General features: G+C 34.3%; 4 protein-coding genes across 4 annotated transcripts; 3 read left to right on the forward strand and 1 right to left on the reverse strand.

The window, feature by feature from the left end:
* Nucleotides 1-3,393: 3,393 nt before the first annotated feature.
* LOC132294227 (nicotinamidase 1-like) lies at nucleotides 3,394-5,665 on the forward strand. The gene is made up of 5 exons (XM_059792005.1): nucleotides 3,394-3,667; nucleotides 3,751-3,934; nucleotides 4,183-4,316; nucleotides 4,563-4,748; nucleotides 5,329-5,665. The coding sequence occupies exons 1-5, from the start codon at nucleotides 3,527-3,529 to the stop codon at nucleotides 5,419-5,421; spliced, it is 738 nt and encodes a 245-aa protein (XP_059647988.1). The 5' UTR covers nucleotides 3,394-3,526; the 3' UTR covers nucleotides 5,422-5,665.
* A 171-nt stretch (nucleotides 5,666-5,836) lies between these two features.
* Nucleotides 5,837-9,543, reverse strand: LOC132294226 (beta-ureidopropionase). Its single transcript, XM_059792004.1, has 6 exons — nucleotides 9,323-9,543; nucleotides 8,911-9,018; nucleotides 7,378-7,566; nucleotides 7,054-7,281; nucleotides 6,727-6,951; nucleotides 5,837-6,327 (listed from the first exon to the last, which is right to left on the reverse strand). The coding sequence occupies exons 1-6, from the start codon at nucleotides 9,440-9,442 to the stop codon at nucleotides 5,962-5,964; spliced, it is 1,236 nt and encodes a 411-aa protein (XP_059647987.1). The 5' UTR covers nucleotides 9,443-9,543; the 3' UTR covers nucleotides 5,837-5,961.
* Nucleotides 9,544-10,752: 1,209 nt separating this feature from the next.
* LOC132294228 (uncharacterized) lies at nucleotides 10,753-15,718 on the forward strand. The gene is made up of 6 exons (XM_059792007.1): nucleotides 10,753-11,101; nucleotides 11,279-11,374; nucleotides 13,469-13,509; nucleotides 13,961-14,078; nucleotides 14,545-14,625; nucleotides 15,414-15,718. Exons 1-6 carry the CDS (start codon nucleotides 10,904-10,906, stop codon nucleotides 15,468-15,470), a joined length of 591 nt encoding a protein of 196 aa, XP_059647990.1. The 5' UTR covers nucleotides 10,753-10,903; the 3' UTR covers nucleotides 15,471-15,718.
* Nucleotides 15,719-18,836: 3,118 nt separating this feature from the next.
* Nucleotides 18,837-21,587, forward strand: LOC132294229 (uncharacterized protein At4g38062-like). The gene has a single exon (XM_059792008.1). The coding sequence runs from the start codon at nucleotides 18,865-18,867 to the stop codon at nucleotides 21,352-21,354; it is 2,490 nt and encodes an 829-aa protein (XP_059647991.1). The 5' UTR covers nucleotides 18,837-18,864; the 3' UTR covers nucleotides 21,355-21,587.
* The last annotated feature ends 777 nt before the right edge of the window (nucleotides 21,588-22,364 follow it).

The following is a 22,364-nucleotide window of genomic DNA, read 5'->3' on the forward strand; positions in this document are numbered from 1 at the left end:
TACAATTTTAAAACAATTTCAGTTTCAGTTACACTCTAAACATGAAACAGATAGCGTTTTTATTTTTAAACATGTAATTCATCCTGGAACCATTGAGTATGCAAAGAACACGAGTATAAGGGAGAGAGTAAGGTTAGAACTTGCCTTTGAGATCTTTGTCCAAAAATCTTTACGCCGTCTCTAAAGTTCCGATGAAAACCAACGTGAACCCTCTCTGTTCTTCCTTTGTCTCCACAGTCGTATAGGTTTTGTTATGTTTCTCAAACCCTAACCAAACATCTAACATGTATTTATAGGATTTTACTAAACCCTAAGCCCCAACTGAAAACCTAACCGGCCCATCCAACATACTGAGAAACCTACGACGGCTTACACACTGATTGTAAAACCCTACTTATTAAATCAAGACACTTACCAATTTAAATTTACAATAAAGAATTAAATATAACACCATTTCAATTAAACACATAATTAATGTAAATAAATCAAATAAATTAATTAAACCCAAAGAAACAAATAAACCAACCAATTACTTCAAAAAACATAAATAAGGCAAGGAAATCAAATAAATAAAAACCAATTAAAACATATGAAAACATAATTCAAAACAATTAATGAACCAAAAACAATTAATGAACAGAAAACAATTAACCAAAGTACCGAGACTATCCTTTTGAAAATTAGGGGTATTACAATAAGGTACGACAAAAAACTATTATTAAATTCCTGCATTTCTTTTAGACCTTCGGTGACTGACTTGATCGTTGGAGAGTTCTTGGCAGGCACCACACCGGTGCCGTCAAGATTCATCGATCTTCTACTCTCTTCTTTGTAGGGAAACAGTACCGTATCGGATCGCGTAAATTTCACCCTCAACACTACTATTTTATTTTTTTCGTACCAATACTGTTTAAAAATAAAAAATAAAAAAATTCAATATCAGTGTGCATTGGTTTTGGAAAATTTTTATTTTCTTTAGTTTCCACTTTATTTTTGTTTTTTATTTTTTATTTTTATCTTTACTTTTCTTTTATACTTTTATTTTTATTTTATATTTTTATCTTTACTTGTCCATTGCCAGGGCCATCCGATAATATTATTTATGGTCATTTTATAAAATTATTTATTTTTGTATATTTTATTAAATATTTCAATAAGGGTAATTTAGTTAACTTAGAGTTTAAATTTATCAGATGGACTTATTTGTTCAAGATTGAAACTTTAGGGGTATTTTTTGCACGAGAAATATATCTTCCAACTGTCTTTTTCAGTCATTTTACAAAATTAATTATTTTTATATATTTTATAAAATGGTTTAATAAGGAAAATTTAGCTAATTTAGGGTTTAAATTTGTCAGAGGGACTTATATGCATCAGATTGAAACTTTAAGGGGTATTTTTTACACGAGAAATGCATCTTCCAAAAGTGTCTTTTTCGGTCATTTTACAAAATTATTTATTTTTATATATTTTATAAAATAATTTAATAAGAATAATTTAATTAATTTACTTATTTGTACAAAATTAAAACTTTTAAGACTATGTTTTTATACGTTAAGTGTGTGATATGCATGTTTTCTTACCCTAATTATATATCATCAATGATTCATCTGACCCACAAATGATTTTATTTTGGAAAGGTTCTTAAAAAAAGAATCAAATAAAGTAAAAACTCTATAGAATAATAATTAAAAAAAGTAAAATAATTTTTAATTCAAACGTTATCGTCGAACAAGCTAGTTTTTTTGTATGTACTGCGTGGGATAGTACATGGAAAAATGGTCTAACAAATTTTAACCCGTTGTCAACACAAATACAACTATTGGCTGCACGACTTTTCAGAATGAGACATGTGATCCACATCAACTCTTACTCATCAATCTATTTTATGTATTTATTATTATTTTTTAACATGAAAATAACAACAAATGTCACAAAGGATTGACGGTCACGCTCAATTAATTAAAATAGTAATATCACAAATAATATTGTGCAACGATAACGTCATTTCTTAAATCAGCCTTCAATAATTTGAAGTTGCAGCAATTATTTTGGAATCATATGAAATTTAGGTCATAGTGACTTGTCTACTAAAAGGACAAACAGGTGTATACAAAAAAAGGTTCCTTATATAAAAGGAAACCTATGGTTGATAGTATTTGATAATAATCTTTTCAATGAGCATATTATAAGTGAAAAGGTATATATATATATATTTGATAATAATCTTTTCAATGAGCATATTATAAGTGAATATTATAAGTGAAAAGGTATATATATATATATATATATATATATATATATATATATATATATATATTAATTTCTGAATTTTGAGATATTATAGTTTAGTAACTCAACATTTTATTTTTATTTTTATGAAATATACCATAACCCTTAGTAAATTTAGGAACCAGCGCTCGTCTTAACTTAGATCTCTATATATTTCTATTGAAAAATCAATTTTTCGCATAGTATTTATTTTGATTAACTTATATCCTCAAATAAACTTTAGGACATTTTTAGATTGTAAGTGGATTAAGTGTGCATTCTATGCAGTACAACACACTCATGTATCTTGCGATGGATAACCCTTAGTAAATTTAGGAACCAGCGCTCGTCTTAACTTAGATCTCTATATATTTCTATTGAAAAATCAATTTTCCGCATAGTATTTATTTTGAATAACTTATATCCTCAAATAAACTTTAGGACATTTTTAGATTGTAAGTGGATTAAGTGTGCATTTTATGCAATACAACACACTCATGTATCTTGCGACGATCCTAGTTGAAGCGGTACTTGTGATATTTTGGCTTGGGATTAGAACCACAATCATTAGCCCTAGGACAGGGCATAGCTTGCTTGCTTTTTATTCTTTAATTGCGAATAAGATTGAGAGGGGCCAATTTCTCGTACTTGCTCAGTGTGCCGCCCTTTCGTCATTCTATGCAGTACAACACACTCATGTATTCATTTATGTCTTTATGAGAATTTGAACGCAAAACTTTTTCTTTTGTGAGTCAAGCAATTCATTTTTCGTAATTAGTGTAATAATTATTTTTCTTTATAAAAGGATATAGACAATATAGATACCAAAATAGGGAAATTTCATGAATGGATTAGTGAGTTTTGTGTGAGTTTTGTGTGTTACTTGTGAAATGAAAACTTAAGTTTTATAACCTTGTAATGACTTTATATATTTTTTTGACATTAATCTTATATGCATTTGTTAAGAACAATGCTTTCCTTTTCACCAAAAAAAAAAAAATTTCTCCTGCCAATGACGCGTTACAATATAGTGTTTATTTAAATTTAAAATATGTAAATATATATGATTTTTTTCTCTATTATATTGCTATATTAAATTAATAACAGATACTTATCATTTTTTATATTGTGTCGCATGGATAACCGGCTTCATCACACGCTTCCTTCTATAAATACCTCAAAATTGTTGCGGAATCCAACTCCCTATTGAATTACTGATTTCTGTGTGAAGTGTGGTATTGAATTATTGTAGAAGATGCTACTGCAGACAATTGATCTTATCAAGAATGAGATCCCCCTTCAAGAGGAATCATTCTCCTTATCTGAAGATGTCAAGACTGGTTTAGTTCTTGTTGACATCATCAATGGCTTCTGTACTGTTGGTGCTGGAAATCTGGTCAATTTTCTTCACCACCAATTCCCTTTCTTTTTAGTTACAATCAATTATTCGGCTTTTGATATGATTGAGATTGTTTTCAGGCTCCAACCGAACCCAACAGGCAGATCTCTGAAATGATCAATGAATCAGCAAGGTTGGCAAGAGTGTTCTGTGACAAGAAATGGCCTGTTCTTGCTTTTCTTGATTCTCATCACCCTGACAAACTTGAGCACCCTTATCCTCCTCACTGTATCACTGGCACAGATGAATCCAATTTAGTTCCTGGTAATTATTTTTTCTGTCTTTCCTTTCTTGTCTTCCCGGGGAGGTAAGACTGTATACATCTGATCCTTCTCAAATCCTGCATGCAAAGATGGGAGTATCGTTCACTGACCAGTTTTTTTTTTTTTTTTCTTTTCTTTTTCTTTCTTGACTTCATCCTATGCTTAAAACATGCATACATGCTTGTCGGAATCTAGCATCTTCATATGTATGTGTGTGTGATGATGATGTTTCCTTTTATGAATGTCTAGCTCTCCAATGGTTGGAGAAGGAACCAAATGTGACAATCAGGCGCAAGGATTGCTATGATGGATATTTGGGATCAATTGAGGAGGATGGTTCTAATGTGTTTGTAGATTGGGTCAAAACCAACAACATACAACTTGTAAGTATAAAATTTCTCCTTTTAGCAAGTAGATGTGGATACTACACCCTTCACATTCTATAAGAATAGCAACCCTCTTACACTCTGGTTGTCTTAGCATCATTTTCTAGTTTTTTTGGCTTCTTGGCCTTTGTTGAATTTTTGTACGCAAAAAAAAAAAAAAAAGATTATATAAGAATACCATCCACTATATATACAATAGAATGATAACTGACAATGATATTAACTATTGATGTTCTTGTGAAGCTATTGGTGGTAGGAATATGCACAGACATCTGTGTGCTGGACTTTGTTTGCTCGACTTTATCAGCTAGGAATCGCGGTTTTCTAAGCCCTCTGGAGGATGTAGTGGTGTATTCTCGCGCCTGTGCTACATTTGATTTTCCAGTATCTGTCGCAAGAACCACTAAAGATGCCATAGCTCATCCCCAGGTACTTGTAATAGACTGGTCTCAAGGTATCCATTTCATGACACAAGAAGTTTTTCACCACAAGTCCAATCTTATTAATTGTCCTCCCAGCAACCAAAACTTAAGGATTTTGATTGTGCAGTTCTTTAGTAAAAGGAGAGAGCCATTGCTTGGTCCAGTCCGGCCCTCCGGCATTAACATGGACCACACTGAGCAATGACCCTAAGCTTATTCAACCCTAGAATAAGCTTAGGGCTAATTTACCAAACCAAATCTAGGGCTCTCCCACCCTTGACTCAGTGGCTTAAACATATAAATGTAAATAACCAAGTCATCTTGAGAAATATGCAGAGTACAGAGGCTTTGTGCCCTCTGTTCTCTTTGGCTAGGCAACAAGGAGACTTAAAAGACCCTGACAGACATCGAGGTTGACAATCCAACTGGATACCATCTGACTCAGTTAGCTTGTGACCATACATGCTTAATTCTTCATGTATACTAGGACCCCCCTCTCAAACACAAGAAGTGACACCCATGTTTTCGTTCACGAAACCCTAATCCTCTCGTTTGACAACCCTTGTTTTCTATTTTAACCGCTGCAGGAGCTGATGCATCATGTAGGGCTTTACATGGCCAAAGGAAGGGGAGCTAAGGTAGCAAGTGAAGTGTCATTTTGTGCAACAAAGAAGCCATGATATACCACTACTTCAAGCTGTAATGTATCATACGAGAGTATGCCTATGGTAAAATGATAGAATGGTGGTGTGTAATTGAACTATATGAGTGTTATAAACATCTGTTTGCTTTGCAATCTGGACATCACCAGAGGGATCCAGTAAGATAGCACGGTAATGATATGTAATGCGTATGCTGCCATTAGAGTATGTACAAAGAATAATTTCTGGGTTTTGAATAAAGATCGTTCTGGTGCTTCAGTCATCTTCTATCCAAAATTATATTAACAATCATCATGATCGCTGTTATCAGTTCCCATTTCAGATGTCCATCTAATTGTTTTCCAGTGGCTTACACAACAGTCTAACTGTTCTCATCATGCAAACCAATGAACAATGGTTAACTGGTACAGTTACAAAGGGATGCTGATTGACATAGTTTGAACAACAAATTCTTATTCAATTATAAACAACAAACAAGTTTATTTTCCATCAGAAATTGTTTTATAACAATCCCATTTCCATTCCTCGCGTCAGATAAAAAGTAATCTGATCTTGAATTCATGAAGGGTTCTTATGTAACAAAGGATCAGCAATGACTTGGGGCTCAAAGTCTGGCTTCACATAACGGCCAAGCATTTCTGCATATAACTCGTATCGAGATGTCATTCGGAACCCCCACTTGTCTTTCAGCTGCCTACAGAGGTTGAGATCCATGTCTGCTATTATCAGCCCATCCCTGTAATGGGATAGAGATGGTGTACATGAAGCATCTGGTGCTGAAAAATGACTGGAACCATAGAAATGCCCGAAATCTGCATGTTGAGGCTTTCCGTCGCCTGAAGTGAATGGATTGGGGAAAGTTTCAGTTCCAACACGATTGATTGACCCAACAAAGTAACTATTTGCAATTGCAGCATTACGAGCCTGCAAAACCATCCATAACAATCGTCAATCTAAGACTGAAGAAAATTTTCAAATTATAGAATCGGCCGTACTTTTTAGGCTTGTAAAATTTTAATATATGGTATGTTCCGTATGTAAATTGTAATGGCTTCTACTATTAATAGGCAACCCTCCACTAGACCAAATTCAAGATTTTTTTACTTTTTTCTTTTCTTTTCAAAACTTGTGAGTCATATTAAATATATCACATACTACCCATTGCTTGATATATCATTAATGAAAGCATTTCATGATAAATTTTTCATCATAGGAGCTTAGCATGAACTACATCTCAGTGGAGACACTTTCCAACAAGCAAGAACAACAAGGGAATCTATTAATTGGATCAAGTAAAATGTAGAGAGTGAAACAAAGGATAACCTCAATAGGCCACATTGGTTCACTGAGGGCACCAACAGTAGCGGACGGGTTGAAAACAATCTCTGCACCATTTAAGCCAAAAGCTAACCAATTTAGAGGATGGTGTCTCCCATAACATATATTAATTGCAATCTTTCCATAAGCTGTTTCAAACACAGGATGCCCAGTGTTCCCTTCCATATAATATGTGCTCTCGTTGAAGTCGCCGACTCTGGGTATATGGTTCTGCAAATGCCATGGTAAGAATGTCCTCAAAAAATACACTAAAGCAGCAGCAGCAACAAAACAACCAAAATAAACAACTGAAATAGTTTACTATAACATTACCTTCCGATGCTTGCCAATTATGTTACCATGGTTTCCAATAATTACAACAGTGTTCCAGATGGTCTCTCCATGCTTCAGATCCCTCTCAAGAATTGGATTTATTATGACCATGTTATACTTCTGTGCAAGATCTTGAAGGAATTGTGTTGATTCTCCCTCAACGGGCTCTGCAAATTCGCACCATCTTTTCTCACGAGTACAAAATGCAAACGGCATCATCCATGCTTCCTGCATACAATCATAAAGGATGCTAATTCTCAAACTTCAATGGAAAAATCAATCTTGAAAACTGTTAACTCTCAGGTGATGATTCAGATGACTCACTTGCAAACACAATATATTGACTCCTGAAGCACCCGCAGAATCGATGATAGGCTTCACTTTCTGAAAGATTGCTTTCTTTTGGTCCAAAAAGGGCGCAGTTGTAGGAAGATCAATAGAGTTCTGAATAAGACCAACCCTGACTATTCGAGGTTCTCTCATCAACTCCTTGTCAGCATTAAAGCAGAATGCCTGTAAATGGAACAAAATTCAGAACACTTTAAAGCAGAGAAAAGGGATAAAAGCATAAGTGTTTCACTAGAATACAAGCCTGGGCCATCAAATATATGAAATCCAATCACGTAACTTTGGTAGCAGCTAGCCAACAGAATGGAAGTGCCATGATTACGCAATTTCTAGTATAAAATTCAGCTCTCTCTCTCTCTCTCTCTCTGGTGTGAAAATATACTGATAAACTATAACATAGTTCAGCCATTGTAGCAAGTTTTTGCTCAGTCAAGCACTCTGCCTAATAAGAAAATCGACTAGTTCCATTAAAATGTGACCCTGGGAATACCTCCGCACACCCCTTCTTCAAATGGGCTTCATATGATATCATTTATCATGGAAATCTCATCTAAAAACCACGAAACTGCCAAAATATGAATTCATAATCCCCTCATTGGACTGATTGGCTTTAGCCCTCCCTTGGGAGGTTCCGATAATCCCACCCTAAATGGGTTTATTCAAGTAAGTTTAATAACATAAGCAATAGTTTACAGCGCTGAAGTTTTATTTGAACACGTGAATTAATATGTTCATTGAAATCTAAGGTATTCACTGTGAAGAAAACAAGTACAGCATCCCACTGAGAATCTCTAAGCAAAGTCTATCTGAAACCACATTAAGTGAGACACATTAACAGAGTTTAAGTTCAAGCACAGAGTCCAACTGAAAATCTCTAATGCTGTGTTTGGTGGCATGGAATTAGAGAAAATTTTGGTTCAATTTTTTGAGTTGCTTTTCTCCAATTCCAATTCCAAAGCTCCAATTACATGCCCGCCAAACATAGCCCAATTGAAGTCCAGCCAAAACCACAGTAAGTGAGACACATTAAAGGGTTAAGCTCAATACCCCTATCCATCCCCCCTCTTTCCGAAAACCAACAGCCAAATGATCCAATCTACCAAATCCTCTAAAGGGATTAACACCACATGGAAATAGATCATCCTATCATGTTTATATAGCATTTAGGATGAGACCAATGGACCTTTCATAGCATTAATGAGTCTTATCATATTTGATCACCATGTATGTAAATAACAATCTATCATTCAATTTTATCAGTCATTAGTACACCATGGTTATGATTCCATATTTTGATATGGTTTAAATGCTTCAATGCTGTATTAAATAGTATGAAATTTGGGAATGTCCAAGCTACCCTAGTAGTTATTGAGTCAAAGCCAGGCCATAGGCAACATGCTATGTATATACCATGAAGCTGATCATGGGTTCTATTCTATTATGAGACTCATGCTCCAAAAAGATTCTAAACCAAAATTGTTATAACAACAAATGATATTAAAAGTCTACCTGGAGATCAAAATCATGCTTCAAAGAGAGCGCTTTAGCAGGTTCTGGAAGTGTAATAGATTCAACTGTTTTTCCACAATTTAGGCCCAGAAGTATGCGATTGACTTCCTGTAAAACAAAATTTTCAATCAAACTAAAAAAACCAGAAACACTACTAGTCGATTTGTTTCCTAAATTTAGACAAAAGGGCATTCCACAAATACAGCTAAGACTTTTATCGAACATCTTTTTTTTTCTCTAAGACTTTTATCGAACATCTGAAGAACATAACAAGAAAATTAATTCCACATATATATGAAATAAATCAAATAGACAATAAGCTAGATGGAATATTTTTCGACATCAGAGCTGAGATCAGTACAAAATTAATATATGGATTAATTGATTGACAAGCAAATGGAAAGATAATCACCTGGAAGGCTTGGGGACTGAGGGAAGATTGTAGGAGGGTATGCAGAGATTCAAACCCACAGATCGAACCGTTTGGTTGTTTACCATCTTCTGTTTCTATCTCCATTTCTTTACTCCCCATGTTCTTGGTCTCTATTTTGACGTGCAAGACTGGATGGATGAGAATAGTTCTATGTATATAGAGAGATGCAAACGTGGAGCAACAATGTGCCTCTATTCTGTTTTATATTTATGCAATTACATATAAATATTGCATATGTGGAGCAACAATAAGGGATTCCCAATCATATTCCTTGTTTGATTGCAAGATCCTTCGTCATCCATTGAAAAGGGAGGAGGAAAATGATTTTTAAAACACCACTACTGATGTGATGGTCGAAGGTTTTAATTTCTTTGATGTGTTGGATGGACCACATCAAATATAGGGCTAGCTGTCATGGATTCTTTCGGATCAGTGAAAAAGGTCAGCTTGGGTATTATAAATATTTGATGGCTTTTAAAATTCCAAAAAATATTTGATGGCTTTTTGGTTCCTTAGGACAAGTGACAAGTGTGTTTAGAAAAAATCTAATTGTTGATCCGGTGCTAATGGCAACGAGGATATTTGTTGAGTTTGAATAAGAGAGGATGTTATGGATTTTTAACCCATATAAGGAATGGCTTTGGACATATAAGGCTGACTATTACAACGATTTCTAATATAAGGTAATAAATGGCTATTGCGGATGAATCTAAATTGAACATAAAACGAGTTGAACTGCTTAAAGAATGAATCCAAACTAAACGTAAAACGAATTTAATTCAAGGTTACTTAACGAATGAACACAAGCTAAACTTAAAACGAGTTGAACTCAATTTGTTCATCAAGAACTGTGTTTATTTGCTCGATTTCGAAACTACTTATTTAGCAAACGAGCCGATCCGAAATATATTAAGCTCGTCTCCTGAATAGAGACCCGTGAATAACTGATAAACATGTTATCGAAGATGGGGGAAGAGTAACAACAACAAATAAAAAATAAAAAAAAAAAAGTTTGACCATAGGTTAAACAAGGAAATAAACAGAAACTAGAGGGAAGGAAGAAGTAAAGATAATAGTAAAAACATTTTAGGTGAATAATACTTATACATGTTATAGAATTTGATAATGTACTTAGAGCATATTATATACTTTATATTATGTAATTATATTTAAATCAGATTAATTATACTTATTATCCGTAACAATTTATTGCATTCAACTAACCACCGAGATATTATTGGATTAGACGTTGTCGGATGTAATTTCATCAAAATCCGATTTTGATGAATAAATGCCTATTCGATATGCTCCAACAAATATCCCAACTGACACGTGTAGATTATTCCACCACAAAACTGCCACGTTTCAATCACCAAACTAATTTCTTGACCAGCAGGTGAAGAATCTCTAACAAAACCCCTTCTATCAAAATCCACAGATGGGGACTTTCTGCGAAGAGAGAGACAGTGTCTGAGAAAAAGAATTCGAAACCCAGGGTTCTTGTTGCCGTTGTTTGGAGCTGCAGAAAATTTTTCCTTGGGCTCGAGAAAGTACAAGAAAATGGCAAGAAGCGCCGAGGGAGGGAACTCTCCGAGAGTTAGCCCTTCTTCTTCAAACACCAACGTCAGACTGAGAGCCAGACCCGACGCTTTACTGATCGTTTGCCGTTTCTTCAGCGTCATAACTGCTCTGGCTGCTATTCTTTGCATTGTCGTCAATGTCCTCTCTGCCATCCGATCTTTCACGAACGTATCAGATGTATTCTCTCTCTCAATTCATACACGCTAATACACACACATTTATATATGCTATACGAGTAATTTCTGTGTGAAATATGATACTAATTTAAATAAGAACTCTATTATTGATGTATATTTACTTCTATTTTTAGCTTTCTAGATGCTTGTATGATAACTATGTCATCGTTTATTGTAGATATTTGACGGAATATTTCGATGTTACGCGGTTGTGATTGCAATCCTTGTGGTTGTTGCTGAAACGGAATGGGGATTCATCATGAAGTTCTGGAAGGTTATTTTCTTTAAGCTCTATTTTGTTCCAAGAAGTATGAATTTTCATTTATTACAGTAAATTGGATAATATTTCATTGCAATATAATGGTTGAAGAATTCCAAGTGTTGTTTCAATTAATACCAATACTTAGCTTGAAATTTAATACTTTATTTTCACATGCTGAATTTTCTTGATAGAAATGATAAGTTGCTAGTGTGCTGTTTTAACTACTATGTAATAGGTGCAGACTGAAATTTTCAGAATACATATTCCTAACAATTGTGTATCTAGTATATTCTTGGCAAATCATAAAGCATTCAAATATATGAATAAGATCTAGAAATAATAATAGTAAAAGAGAAAAAAAAAAAAAAAACCTGATATAATGTGTATCCACTAATGATTGATCCACAATAATTCTTATTCTAAACATAATAAAATAAGGAAATTGTAAGTTCTTGGCCATATAAGGCGCTGTCATAGGTTTGGCTTTAGTACTATATATCAAAATGATTCTGAATTACTTTGGTCAAAAATTACGTCTGAAAATCTTTAAATCACTATGAACAGTCTGCTTTGCTACATGTGCGTTCACGAGTTTCCTTACTTTTAGATTTCGATCTCCTATTTTTAATGGCCAAAAGAGGCTTGTTGTTGGTTATTGAAGAGTCATATGGTGAGATATGAGTCATATGACAAGGATAGACTCCTGATTAGGGTGTATATGAGTTGTATGGCGTGTATATGTTTACAGGAGAATGCATGATTTGTATATGAGGGTACAAGACGGTATTTATAGGTGAGGCTTTTTTTAGAGACCAGGGTAATGTTTGATCCCTATCTAGGATTCTAGATCCATCGACCACTGATATCATAAATAAAGCACCAAGCAGTACAAGTTGGTCATGCTTCGGACCTAAACCTAAAAGGAAAAAAGGACTAAAACTGGGGTTAGTGACTTTTGGTTCCAGTACTGGCCATCCAGCCCCTATAGCGCCCAGATGGCTACTTTAGAAGTCAAAACTTCTGTTGGATCTGCAATACTGACCATCCAGCATTGTTATTCATGTGTTGACTTGCTTTTGTTTTAATCTTTTTCTACTCTCATTGCAATTTGTTTATTATTAAAAAAAAAATTCAATTTTCTGCAAGCCACTTATCATTGCAAGGCTCATGAAATTTAATTTATTAGTGGTTTGAACACAAAATTCCACTGTTCTAGAGATATGAGCAGAATACCTTAAAAAGGACAAACATGCTACAGTTGATGAATCTTTAATTCACACCTTAATACTTATTACTTAAAACTTGTAATAGATCACTGGGAAGATTTATTCATTTACTTCCAGAAAGTTTTTGAGGTGTTAAAAATTTCGTCGGAATAGTTTCTGAAAATTGAGATCAAAATTTGACCTTCTAGGTATTTTCATCATCTCATCACCTCTTGAGGTCTGGCCTAGGTTGCAAATGGAATATTTTAAGTGTTAATTGTGTCTAGGAGACTATTCTAAAATTTCAAATTTCTCTGAACCAGATGTGATGGATGTGTGCTTTTGTTACTGTCGTCAAGAAATCCAAAAAGTAAGCCTAAGTTTCACAGCCTGGCACAAAATGGGGTGCCAGCTACTGCTTCAATTTCCTTATAGAGCTAGGTATAAGAAAATTAAAGGAGTCCTGAGATTCATTTGCATTTAGTAATTTCAAAAAGATCACCTATCTTTTCCTTCCATTTCCTTTTGGAACGTTATAAGAGTGGATTTGTATGAGAAAGAACTGGAAAATTGACGACTTCTTTACTCAAAAGCTTCAATACTTGCTACTGATGTCAACTTTTATACATTTTACAGCATTCAGATTTGGTCTACTAGACGGAATATAATGACATTAAATGCTTCATTCTTTATTTGTTTATGTTTTTCTTTTCGTGTGTGTGTGTGTAATTTTAATTTGGAAATCTGTATAACTCATACTGTAATTGTTGTCTTCAAATGCCGGTATTTGACAAAGTATAAATCATTGCTTGGCCCCTTTTATGACAAAGTCATTCTTTTTGTGCACAATCTTCTGATAGCTTGCATTATCTAATTTTAAGTTTTAATCAACATGTTTCAGGTATTGGAGTATTGGGTCGGTAGGGGTATGCTGCAGATCTTGTACGTCTTATTTTTAAGTAAACACTTGTTTTGCGTCCTTATGTTATCTCCTTCCCTCCGTGTTGTTCGTGTTTGCATTAAGTACATTGTATAATCAATCCTGATCCTACTGAAATATTTGAAAATATTTCTCAGTAATTGGAATCGCGAGTGGGCTTTTGGTTGACCTAGTTACAGAAAGTTAGGGTTTCAGTTGCGTATTTTGACTCAATCATAATTCTACAGGAAGCTAGCTCACTTAGATGCTCTTCTTGACTAACTGCGACTTACAACCCACAATTTTTAGTAGCCTATCCATAAAATATTTAACTAATAGCTTTAGACTTGAATTATTATGAATCTGGAGTACATACCTTTTTTCATAAAGTGACACTTAAATAATCATTCATGTTGCCACACACAGCCCCAGAATTTTAGTTCATTTGAATTTATAGCTTCTTGTTGCCTTCAGTGTTGCCGTGATGACAAAGGCTTATCCTGAAAACTATGAGGATCAGAACGCGCTCATTCTTCTCCAGAGCATAGCAAGCTACATACTTCTCGGTTGTGGTGTGGTTTATGTTTTCGCGGTAAGCTCATGAAACCATTAATTATCCCTAGATTAGTATGGAAATTTTTTATATTCGCCTGCTGGCCTCAATATTGTAAAAAAAATTGCCTCTTTATATGGTTTACTTGAATTTGATGTTTGCAATGTTTAATTGTGAGTTACCTGTTGAGTAGAATTGGGTTTTTATTGACTTGTTACCAAGTTATAATTGGGTTTTGTTCCTTAGTTAACTATCTGAATTTTTTTTTTATGATTTTTCACTTTGCTTTTGTTTCAGGGGCACAAATTGCCTACATTCTTCTTATTCTTTTCTGTAGGATTTTTTTTTTAAAAGGAAAGATTTGGGTGTCGGTAATATTATGTATGATATTCATGACCTGGTGAAGAATGTGGTCCTTTGGGGTTCACTGAGGAACCAGCTTCTGATTTCAGTTATGGTTTGGTTTTTTGTAAAGTTGATTTGTTAATTATATGCCAATTTTTAGGGAATTCTGTGCATTGGCCTTATCAAACGTTCTCGCCAGAAGAAAGAAATCACGGCGGAGCAAGCAGTTAGGGATTTGCAGGTAAAATATTATGTTATGTTTTAATTGTTTGCAGTCTGCAACCCACGTGCAACAGCATCTCATTTATTGTTTTGTCCCTTGCATATAGAAGATGGGACAACCAGCTAGTATTGGCCCACCTGACATATATAGTTCATGAATAAGTAGTACAATCAGAGATCATTACAAACCATCTAATTTGACCCTTTTTTTTGGGTTCACCGGAGGGTTACGATGATATTTTCAGCATGTGATTCCTTTAATGACGCCACATTTTAAGCAATCTCGATCTACTGTGTACGTGCCATGTGTCCCTTTGAGTGTTTTGGAGGTCGGTCATGACTCATGAGTCATGACTGATATCTGAAGCTATTAAGCAACTAGTTATCAACGCTCGGTTCCGCTAAATTTGAGTCAGTGCTTCTGCTTCTTGATATCTTATTGAAATATAGAGTGGTATGGAAAACTATTGTCTCCTAGTATTCATAATACAGGAAATGGTGCCATAGGTATCATCGGAAAAATAAAAAATGCTGTGATTGGCGGGTGAGCAATAAGGGTAGCCATTAAAATGTTCATATATATGGGAAACGAATATACACAATATAAACAGGGATATCACATATCAGTCATGGTAGAATATATATCATCCTGTTGTGGAAGGCGAGGCACAGAGATCTAAACTTCTGATTTGAATTAGTACCTTACTAGTCAATGTAATAATCACAACGCGTTTGTTTTTTATTTGTTTAATTAAATTTCGGTCACGTGCAATTAAAGTGCTGACATATTTTTGTTAACAATTGTAGGAACTGGAACGGCGCCGAGAGGAACTCGAAGCACTGCTGATTGAAGAAAGGGCTTAAGAGTTGATATCAAGTCCTGCACATGGCATGAATTTCATGTCTGTACACCTATTTTGTTGTTGCATTCTGATAGTGTGTTGTTTTCTGAAGATTATTAGATATTACTTGGGAAGTGCATATTCTTTGTAGAATTGTACAGACTTGTACTAGTTTCTTTTACAAAGCGCATTTCATATACAAGGGAAATCATATACATGGGTACATATTCCCCTTAAGTTCAAATGAATCGAATTGACACTTGGTTTTTAGTTCGTATTTGTTCATGAAGCAAGTTCTGAGCCTCAATTATGTGCTTTTTTATTAAATAAGTTGAGAAGTATTTACTTCGTAATTATGTTTTTCAATAAATAAGTTGGGAGAGTTCTGCACCATTTGGTGATGAGAATAATAGTGCACCAATAAATTTTTTTATTTAAGGATATTTTTTATGAACTCACAAATTTGGTTAAGTTTGAGTTGAGAATTTTGAACTCTTCATCAGAAATTGGTTCGACAGTGAATAATTCGAGTCTGAACATTGGTAGGGCCACTTCATTTGATAAATTTAGAATTCTGAATTCTGAATTCTGAAATCGATCTTGAACTCAGCTTTGTTAGTTTAAGTTACAATCCTAAAAACATGAGAAAGAATGAGTAATTAAATGGACAGCTATTGAATACAAATACAACTTAAAAAGAAATGTTGAAAAAAAGTGTGTCACAGTAAAAACTGAGAAAATTGATCAAATAAGACCCAAATCAAAGCATAACACTCGACTCGAAGCCTACAAAATGTTTAAAACTCCATGCTTAGACTAATCATCTGCAACCAATAACATGAATAAACTTTTCTAGTTTTCCATCAGTTCACAGTGCAATCGAGTCGGATAGACTGCTATTCCTTCAAATACGCACATGCAACACCATTATTTCAACTCGAACAATACTTTTCATTTAAGAATGTTACACTTTTACTTTGAAGTTTAATAAAGTGTCGTGTTCTCAAAGTAATGATATTGCATTTTCAAAGTAAAAATATTTCGTATAATGCAGATATTTGTAATGAAACTGATGGGTGCCACATAGATACATACAAATATGTAGATTTTTGAAACAAATCAATAGTGTGTGTTTAAATATAATTATTTTTTATTTTATATAAATAAATTGTACACATGCAGAGAGAAAACAAATTTTCACTTTAAAAAGAATTTTTAGGATGATTTTTTCTTCGATGAAAAGTTTAGAAAACGCAAAAAAAACAAAGAAAAAAAGAAAGAAAAAAAAAATAGTAGTACTACTTACCAAGCTAAAGCACCACCGGGAAAATTTCAAACCTCCAAAATGCAGATTCGCTTTCCCGCTTAACAGCTCATCTCTCTCTCTCAAATACTCTCTTTCTCTCTCTAACATATCTGATTTCTAACAGCAGAAACAAGGAAACCGAGCTAACGAAGCTGCTTCTCAAAATTGTGGCCGATCTCTACTCTGCTCGCAACTTACAGGTAAATGTCTCTCAAGTTTAATCTCTCTGTATTTCGTTCTCTCTCTCTCGGGATCTATACTTTTCTAGGGTTTCTTCTGGTTCGTCTGCGATCTGTTTGGCTGATAGGAAATCATAGGAAAATAAGAGAAAATTGGACGTTAAGACACCAAACTCATTTTAGGACTCGGATTTTTCAAGTTCTATTACGATAATTTAGTTGCAATCGAACAGTTAATTTTCTGGATATCATGTACAGCTAATTTGTTGTGAGTTTCTGGATATCATGAACAGCTTATTTGTTGATCTAGTGTTTCTTATTAATTTGTTGACATTGTGATGAGTTTCTTTATTATTGCATAAGAATTTGTTTGACAACTTATTGTCATCAAAGCATCAACCACTTTGTGCTATGAACAACTTAAATAATATGTGTAAATATAATAAAAAATTAAAGAAAAACGAAGGAAAATGAAAAATGTGCTTATGGCATATGTTAATATTTTTGGTTATTTTGGCTTTTGCTTTACAGTATTGAAGAATTCAACATTTAGCCTAATAATTGTATAAGCCTCAGTAGCTCTGCTTGAAACTGCACACAAAATAACGGTATATCTTAGTCAAGCTGGTTTTTTTTTTTTTTTTTTTTGGGAAAAGACTGTTGTATGTAATTAAAAAATTATTCATATTGTTCCTCTGCTTTCTCAGCAACGATATGATTAGATCACAGCATTACAAACAATCTCGCCTCATGAGTCTGCCCAAGCCACCATCACTTGCATTTTGCATAAGAGATGTATTCATTCTCCTTCATTAAGGCTCTGTTTGTTTGTTTGGACGTAAAATATTTTAAAATTTTTTAGTTTTTGGTTGTCGTAAAATATTTACAAAGAAAAGAATTATTAAAATTTAACAAAAATAACTTACCCATTAATTTTCGACAAGTAATTTTACATGCCTTACCCGATGGATTCGACCTCAACCTTGATATAAACCTTTGCCAAACACCGACAAAGTAAAAATAAATGAATATTTTATTTAAAAAAAATAAATATTTTTTACAAAGATTATTTTATTCCGAAACAAACGGATTAAAGTTCTTTCCATTCCATGGCCATTTGTCCTTCATGAAAATATAATCAAAAGGTGATTTTTGGTTTTTAATTCATCTTTCAGATTCTCAAATATATATTTCTCTTTCTTCTTTAATTATACCAGTAGTTGATATACACGGCAAGGAAAACCTCATGTATATGTATGTATATGTCTTCAGGCTTTAAATTCAACAAACATGAAATTGTTGTGGACTTACTCCCTCCCAAATGTGAGTCCACTTTCACTTTTGGATGTGTAACTTTTAAAAATTTCCACAGTTGACCTTCGCATTGAATTTGGAGAACAAATTAAATAACCACAATGTAGGATTCACCATTTTACTTTAACTATTATGATAATACATGAATTTGAATTTGACAAAGTTTGAAGTGTCATGTCAGAATTTTGTATAGGAGTAAATCACTCCACTGTAAGGGTAATTTTAAAATTTCACTTTATTTTTTCAATATAAAATATTAAACATTCATTTTCTTAAAAAGTTAAAATCCCGAGTTATAATTTGGGATAGAGAGAGTATTAGTTAAGAAACAAGTTGAAAATCAAAACCCCTTTTATAATTCAGACACCATACAATAGTCATAAATGGTTTAAAGGTTATTGTAAATGTTATGGTCTTGTATGGATTTTTGAACGGTTTTAAGTTTTAATTTTGACAGTTGCCTTTTCAGTTACTATTTGTTGTTGTTTCATCTAGTAAAGAATTTTTTCTATTTGCATATTATATGTGAATACAACTCTTCATTTCGGTCAATTTCATTATTTTTACCTTTCTAAATCATCAGGCAGTCTTGATAATCCATATTCTGAAGCAAAGAAATGGATGGAGTTTGTAAAGAGTTAGATGAAGTTAAGGAAGAGTTGAAAAGGTTTAAGGAAGAATGCCGGACTAAAAGCGAGCTGTGTGAGAGCTTGAGGAAGGTTCACAATGAACAACTAATTAAATTTCAAGAAGCAAAGTTGCAGATTGAGAAACGGGCCGGAGAAATAAACGCCAAGTCCCAGGAGATATCTAATACGAGGCAAAAGAATGAGGATCTCCAATCCAGTTTGCGTGAAAAAGAATCATTTCTTAGGCACCTAAGTTCTGCAAATGAAAAACTTCGAGTTGATTATGGTGAGAAAATTCAAATATTGGAGGGAGAAAACAGAGAGCTGGTGTTGGCTTTAGATGATGCAACTGCAAGAACCCAAGATCTGGATAGTAAGATTTCTTCTGCCAATGAGGAGATTGAAGGTCTCAAAAGACTCTTATCAGTTTCACAGAAAAAGTGTGTTGAAGCACAGCAGAAAGCCCAGGCATCCAAAGAGCTAGAACAGAGAGATGATATGTTACTGAAACTGGAAGAGGAAAATAGTAGTTTTCAAGATCGTTTGAAGTGGAGAAATGAACAGTTTAAACATCTTGAAGATGCTCATGAAAGGCTTCAAGACCAGTTCCAGTCAAGCAAGGTGGAATGGGAGAGTAAGAAATCAATGCTGCTTGAAGAGATATGTTCACTGCATTCAAGCCTGGATTCTCAAACAAGAATCTCAGAGAGCCTTACTATGCGGTTAAAGATGTGCAACCAAGCCCTAGCTCATGAAGAAAGCAGAAGAAAATTTCTTGAAGTTGAAGTGTCTGAATATAGATCACGCTTGGAGGATGTTTTCCTAGAGTTTGAAGAAGCAAAATTGAAGATTGAAAGCATGACTCTTGAGAAAGACAATGACATTGCAAAATTAAGAAACTCACTGGGAACCAAAGACATGCTTTTCAAGGAAATGGAATACAGAAATTCAAACCTGCAGCAAGAAAATCAGGAATTGCGGGAGTGTCTTAAAGAATTTCGAGAGGCTCAAATCACCAATGCTGGAGCTACATCTTCGTCAAAGAAGCTGCAAAAGAAGCTTCAAGGATTGGAGCAGTTGTTCAAAGAAAAAGAAGCTGAATGGAATTCTCAGTTGAAAAAGTTGACAAGAGATTTGAATATGTTTATATCTGAATTGAAGGGTAAAGATAAAAACATACAGGAACTCCAGATGGAGTTGGAAGGTTGCCATTGTTCACTGGAGGTTCAGAATGAAGAGATTTCTCTGATAATTATGGTATTGAAATCTGAATTTTCTGCTGCTTGTTCAAAGCTGTCCAATGTGATTGCTGAACTTCAGCTCTGCAACAAAGCAAATGAAGAGATCTTACTAGTAACAGAGCAATTGCAGATAAAGGACAGTGCTTCAAAAAAAATTTATGTCGATCTTGAGCAGGAAGGTGAGCAAGTATCATCTCTAATTGAGGAGGACGAGTCCTTCAATCTAAAGAAAGAGCAGAAAATTTTTGTGGAGGAAGAACTTGCATGGCATAAGAAGATGCTTGATGAATCATCTGAATCTCAACTTTGCTTAAAAGAAAAAGTTCTGCAGATGGAAAATTCCCTGAAAGAGGAGAACAGAAACTTTTCTGATGCTTTGGGAGAAGTAAATTCTGAATTGGCCAAGAAAATTCAACAAGTCAATCAAACGGAACTTGAACTGCAAAAATGGAAATCCATTGCAGAAAACCTTGAAGAAAGCCAGAAAGTCCTTAAGCAAGAAAAAGAGAACCTTCTTGGCATTGTAAAGGAGATGGATAAAACAATATTTGAGTTCCAGCAGAAGATTGTTTCACTTGAATTGTTGGTTGCTTCGAAATTTGATGAAGTCGAAGCCTTCAGGCAAGAGAAAGAAAACTACCTCCTTATTGCACATGACAAGGATAGTAGTATAGAAAATCTTCAGAAAGAGAAGGAAGAAGCAAAGAATCTGAAGAAGATAGAGATAGAAGAGAAGAATAGGACAATTGCTGAATTGGAAAAGACAGCTAATGAATCACTTCAGAAACTGATATACCTTGAGGAACAGTTGTCTCATTCGGAACAACAGGCAGAGCAACTTGAAGCTTTACTGGAAGCTGACAGGTTTGAAAAAGAGAAATTGAAGGATTATTCTGGAACTGAGCAGAGGCGCTTGGAAGGCCAAGTTAAAGAGCTTAAGAAGAAGCTGTCATTGGAAAGGGAAGATTTACTGCTTCAACTTGATGGAATTTGTGACCAGTTCAGTCAATTTTCCCGCGAAGGTGTTGAACTGAAGGGAAGTTTAGCGAAAATACTGCAAAACTGTGAGAAGAACGAATCAGCAAGGAATTTGATTGGGAGTGGCAAGCTCCACAATTCAGCCAGTGAAATTGTTGTATACACAACGCTCTCCCCCTCATCAAAGGGGATTGAAGACAGTATCGAGTCTATTGACAAAAGATCACCATTGAAAGAGTTCAACCGTTTGGAGCTCTAATTGAGAGTGGAATATGTGTTCTTTTTAGAAAATGTCACCAGGTAGGTAAATCCATTAATTCAGGACTTGTTTGAGAATTGAGAATTTTGCAAGTGTAGATGTAGCAGAATAGTGTCTTGATTTGTCTGTATCTATTCTTGGGTACTGACAGATTTTGAACTTGTACCAGCTTAGCTTAGCTATAATTGGTAACAGCAGATGCATCATTCCACAGATTGAAGTTTATGCTTCTGGATGGCATGGAAAATTTTTCTATACTTAAATTTTTTTCTCTTGGAAATGCATCTTCTTTACAAGTTTCTCAATCTATTTTTGGTGAGTGCATATTGTTTCATATTTATGCTTCTTGTAACAACGGTGGTGGTTCTGTATTGCATACCTTTAAGAGGATGCTTTCTAACACCATATTCACCAAGTAACATCACTAGCATCAATGTTGCTAATAGTACTCAATTGTATAGGAGTATAACATTTGCTTACTTCTCTCATCAGGCACTTTTTTGTGTTCATTTAATTTTTACATATGTGGGTTAGTGGGTATATGACTATTTAGATTAAAGCAATTCCCATGAACTAAAGTCAAAGATGAGAAAGCAGAGTATTAATCTCTTTTCTCATGGCTATTAAGAACAAACCAGATCAGAAGGTTTTTGATGGTGGGGAACCGGGTGTGATTCGCACACATGAGTTGCATGTGTTCCAGCATTACTTTTGGAGAGAGGGAAAGAGAAATAAAATTGGGGATTGTAGTGCAAATTGAATTTAATATGAATGATCAAATATAATCCCTACTAGTAGGGACAATTTAAACATCTTAGATTGTAGTGCAAATTGAATACGGAAAACCCCAAAGCCCAACAATCCAAACCAATCCATTTGTTATATTATTTTCTCTTTAGAAAGTACAACTAGCCCAACAACCCAGCCTAACCCAATTTGATATCATGCATCTCTATTAAAAAATAAAACTAGCTCCTGCCATCCCTTGTAAACCCTAATAATCTAGTACT

The sequence above is a fragment of the Cornus florida genome, unplaced genomic scaffold, assembly GCF_030987335.1.
Source record: "Cornus florida cultivar Cherokee Brave unplaced genomic scaffold, ASM3098733v1 CherokeeBrave_3.0.0_Hap2_Chr02, whole genome shotgun sequence".
Taxonomy (NCBI): Eukaryota; Viridiplantae; Streptophyta; class Magnoliopsida; order Cornales; family Cornaceae; genus Cornus; species Cornus florida.

Coding starts and splice junctions, on each gene's coding strand:
- LOC132294227 (XM_059792005.1), top strand. CDS start 3,527: ATGCTACTGCAGACAATTGATCTTATCAAGAATGAGATCCCCCTTCAA. Junction 4,317..4,562: donor AAACCAACAACATACAACTT/GTAAGTATAAAA, acceptor GTTCTTGTGAAG/CTATTGGTGGTAGGAATATG. Junction 4,749..5,328: donor ATGCCATAGCTCATCCCCAG/GTACTTGTAATA, acceptor TAACCGCTGCAG/GAGCTGATGCATCATGTAGG.
- LOC132294229 (XM_059792008.1), top strand. CDS start 18,865: ATGGATGGAGTTTGTAAAGAGTTAGATGAAGTTAAGGAAGAGTTGAAA.
- LOC132294228 (XM_059792007.1), top strand. CDS start 10,904: ATGGCAAGAAGCGCCGAGGGAGGGAACTCTCCGAGAGTTAGCCCTTCT. Junction 13,510..13,960: donor AGGGGTATGCTGCAGATCTT/GTACGTCTTATT, acceptor TGTTGCCTTCAG/TGTTGCCGTGATGACAAAGG. Junction 14,626..15,413: donor AAGCAGTTAGGGATTTGCAG/GTAAAATATTAT, acceptor TAACAATTGTAG/GAACTGGAACGGCGCCGAGA.
- LOC132294226 (XM_059792004.1), bottom strand. CDS start 9,442: ATGGGGAGTAAAGAAATGGAGATAGAAACAGAAGATGGTAAACAACCA. Junction 7,567..8,910: donor AGCATGATTTTGATCTCCAG/GTAGACTTTTAA, acceptor TTCCATTTACAG/GCATTCTGCTTTAATGCTGA. Junction 6,952..7,053: donor TAATTGGCAAGCATCGGAAG/GTAATGTTATAG, acceptor TGGCATTTGCAG/AACCATATACCCAGAGTCGG.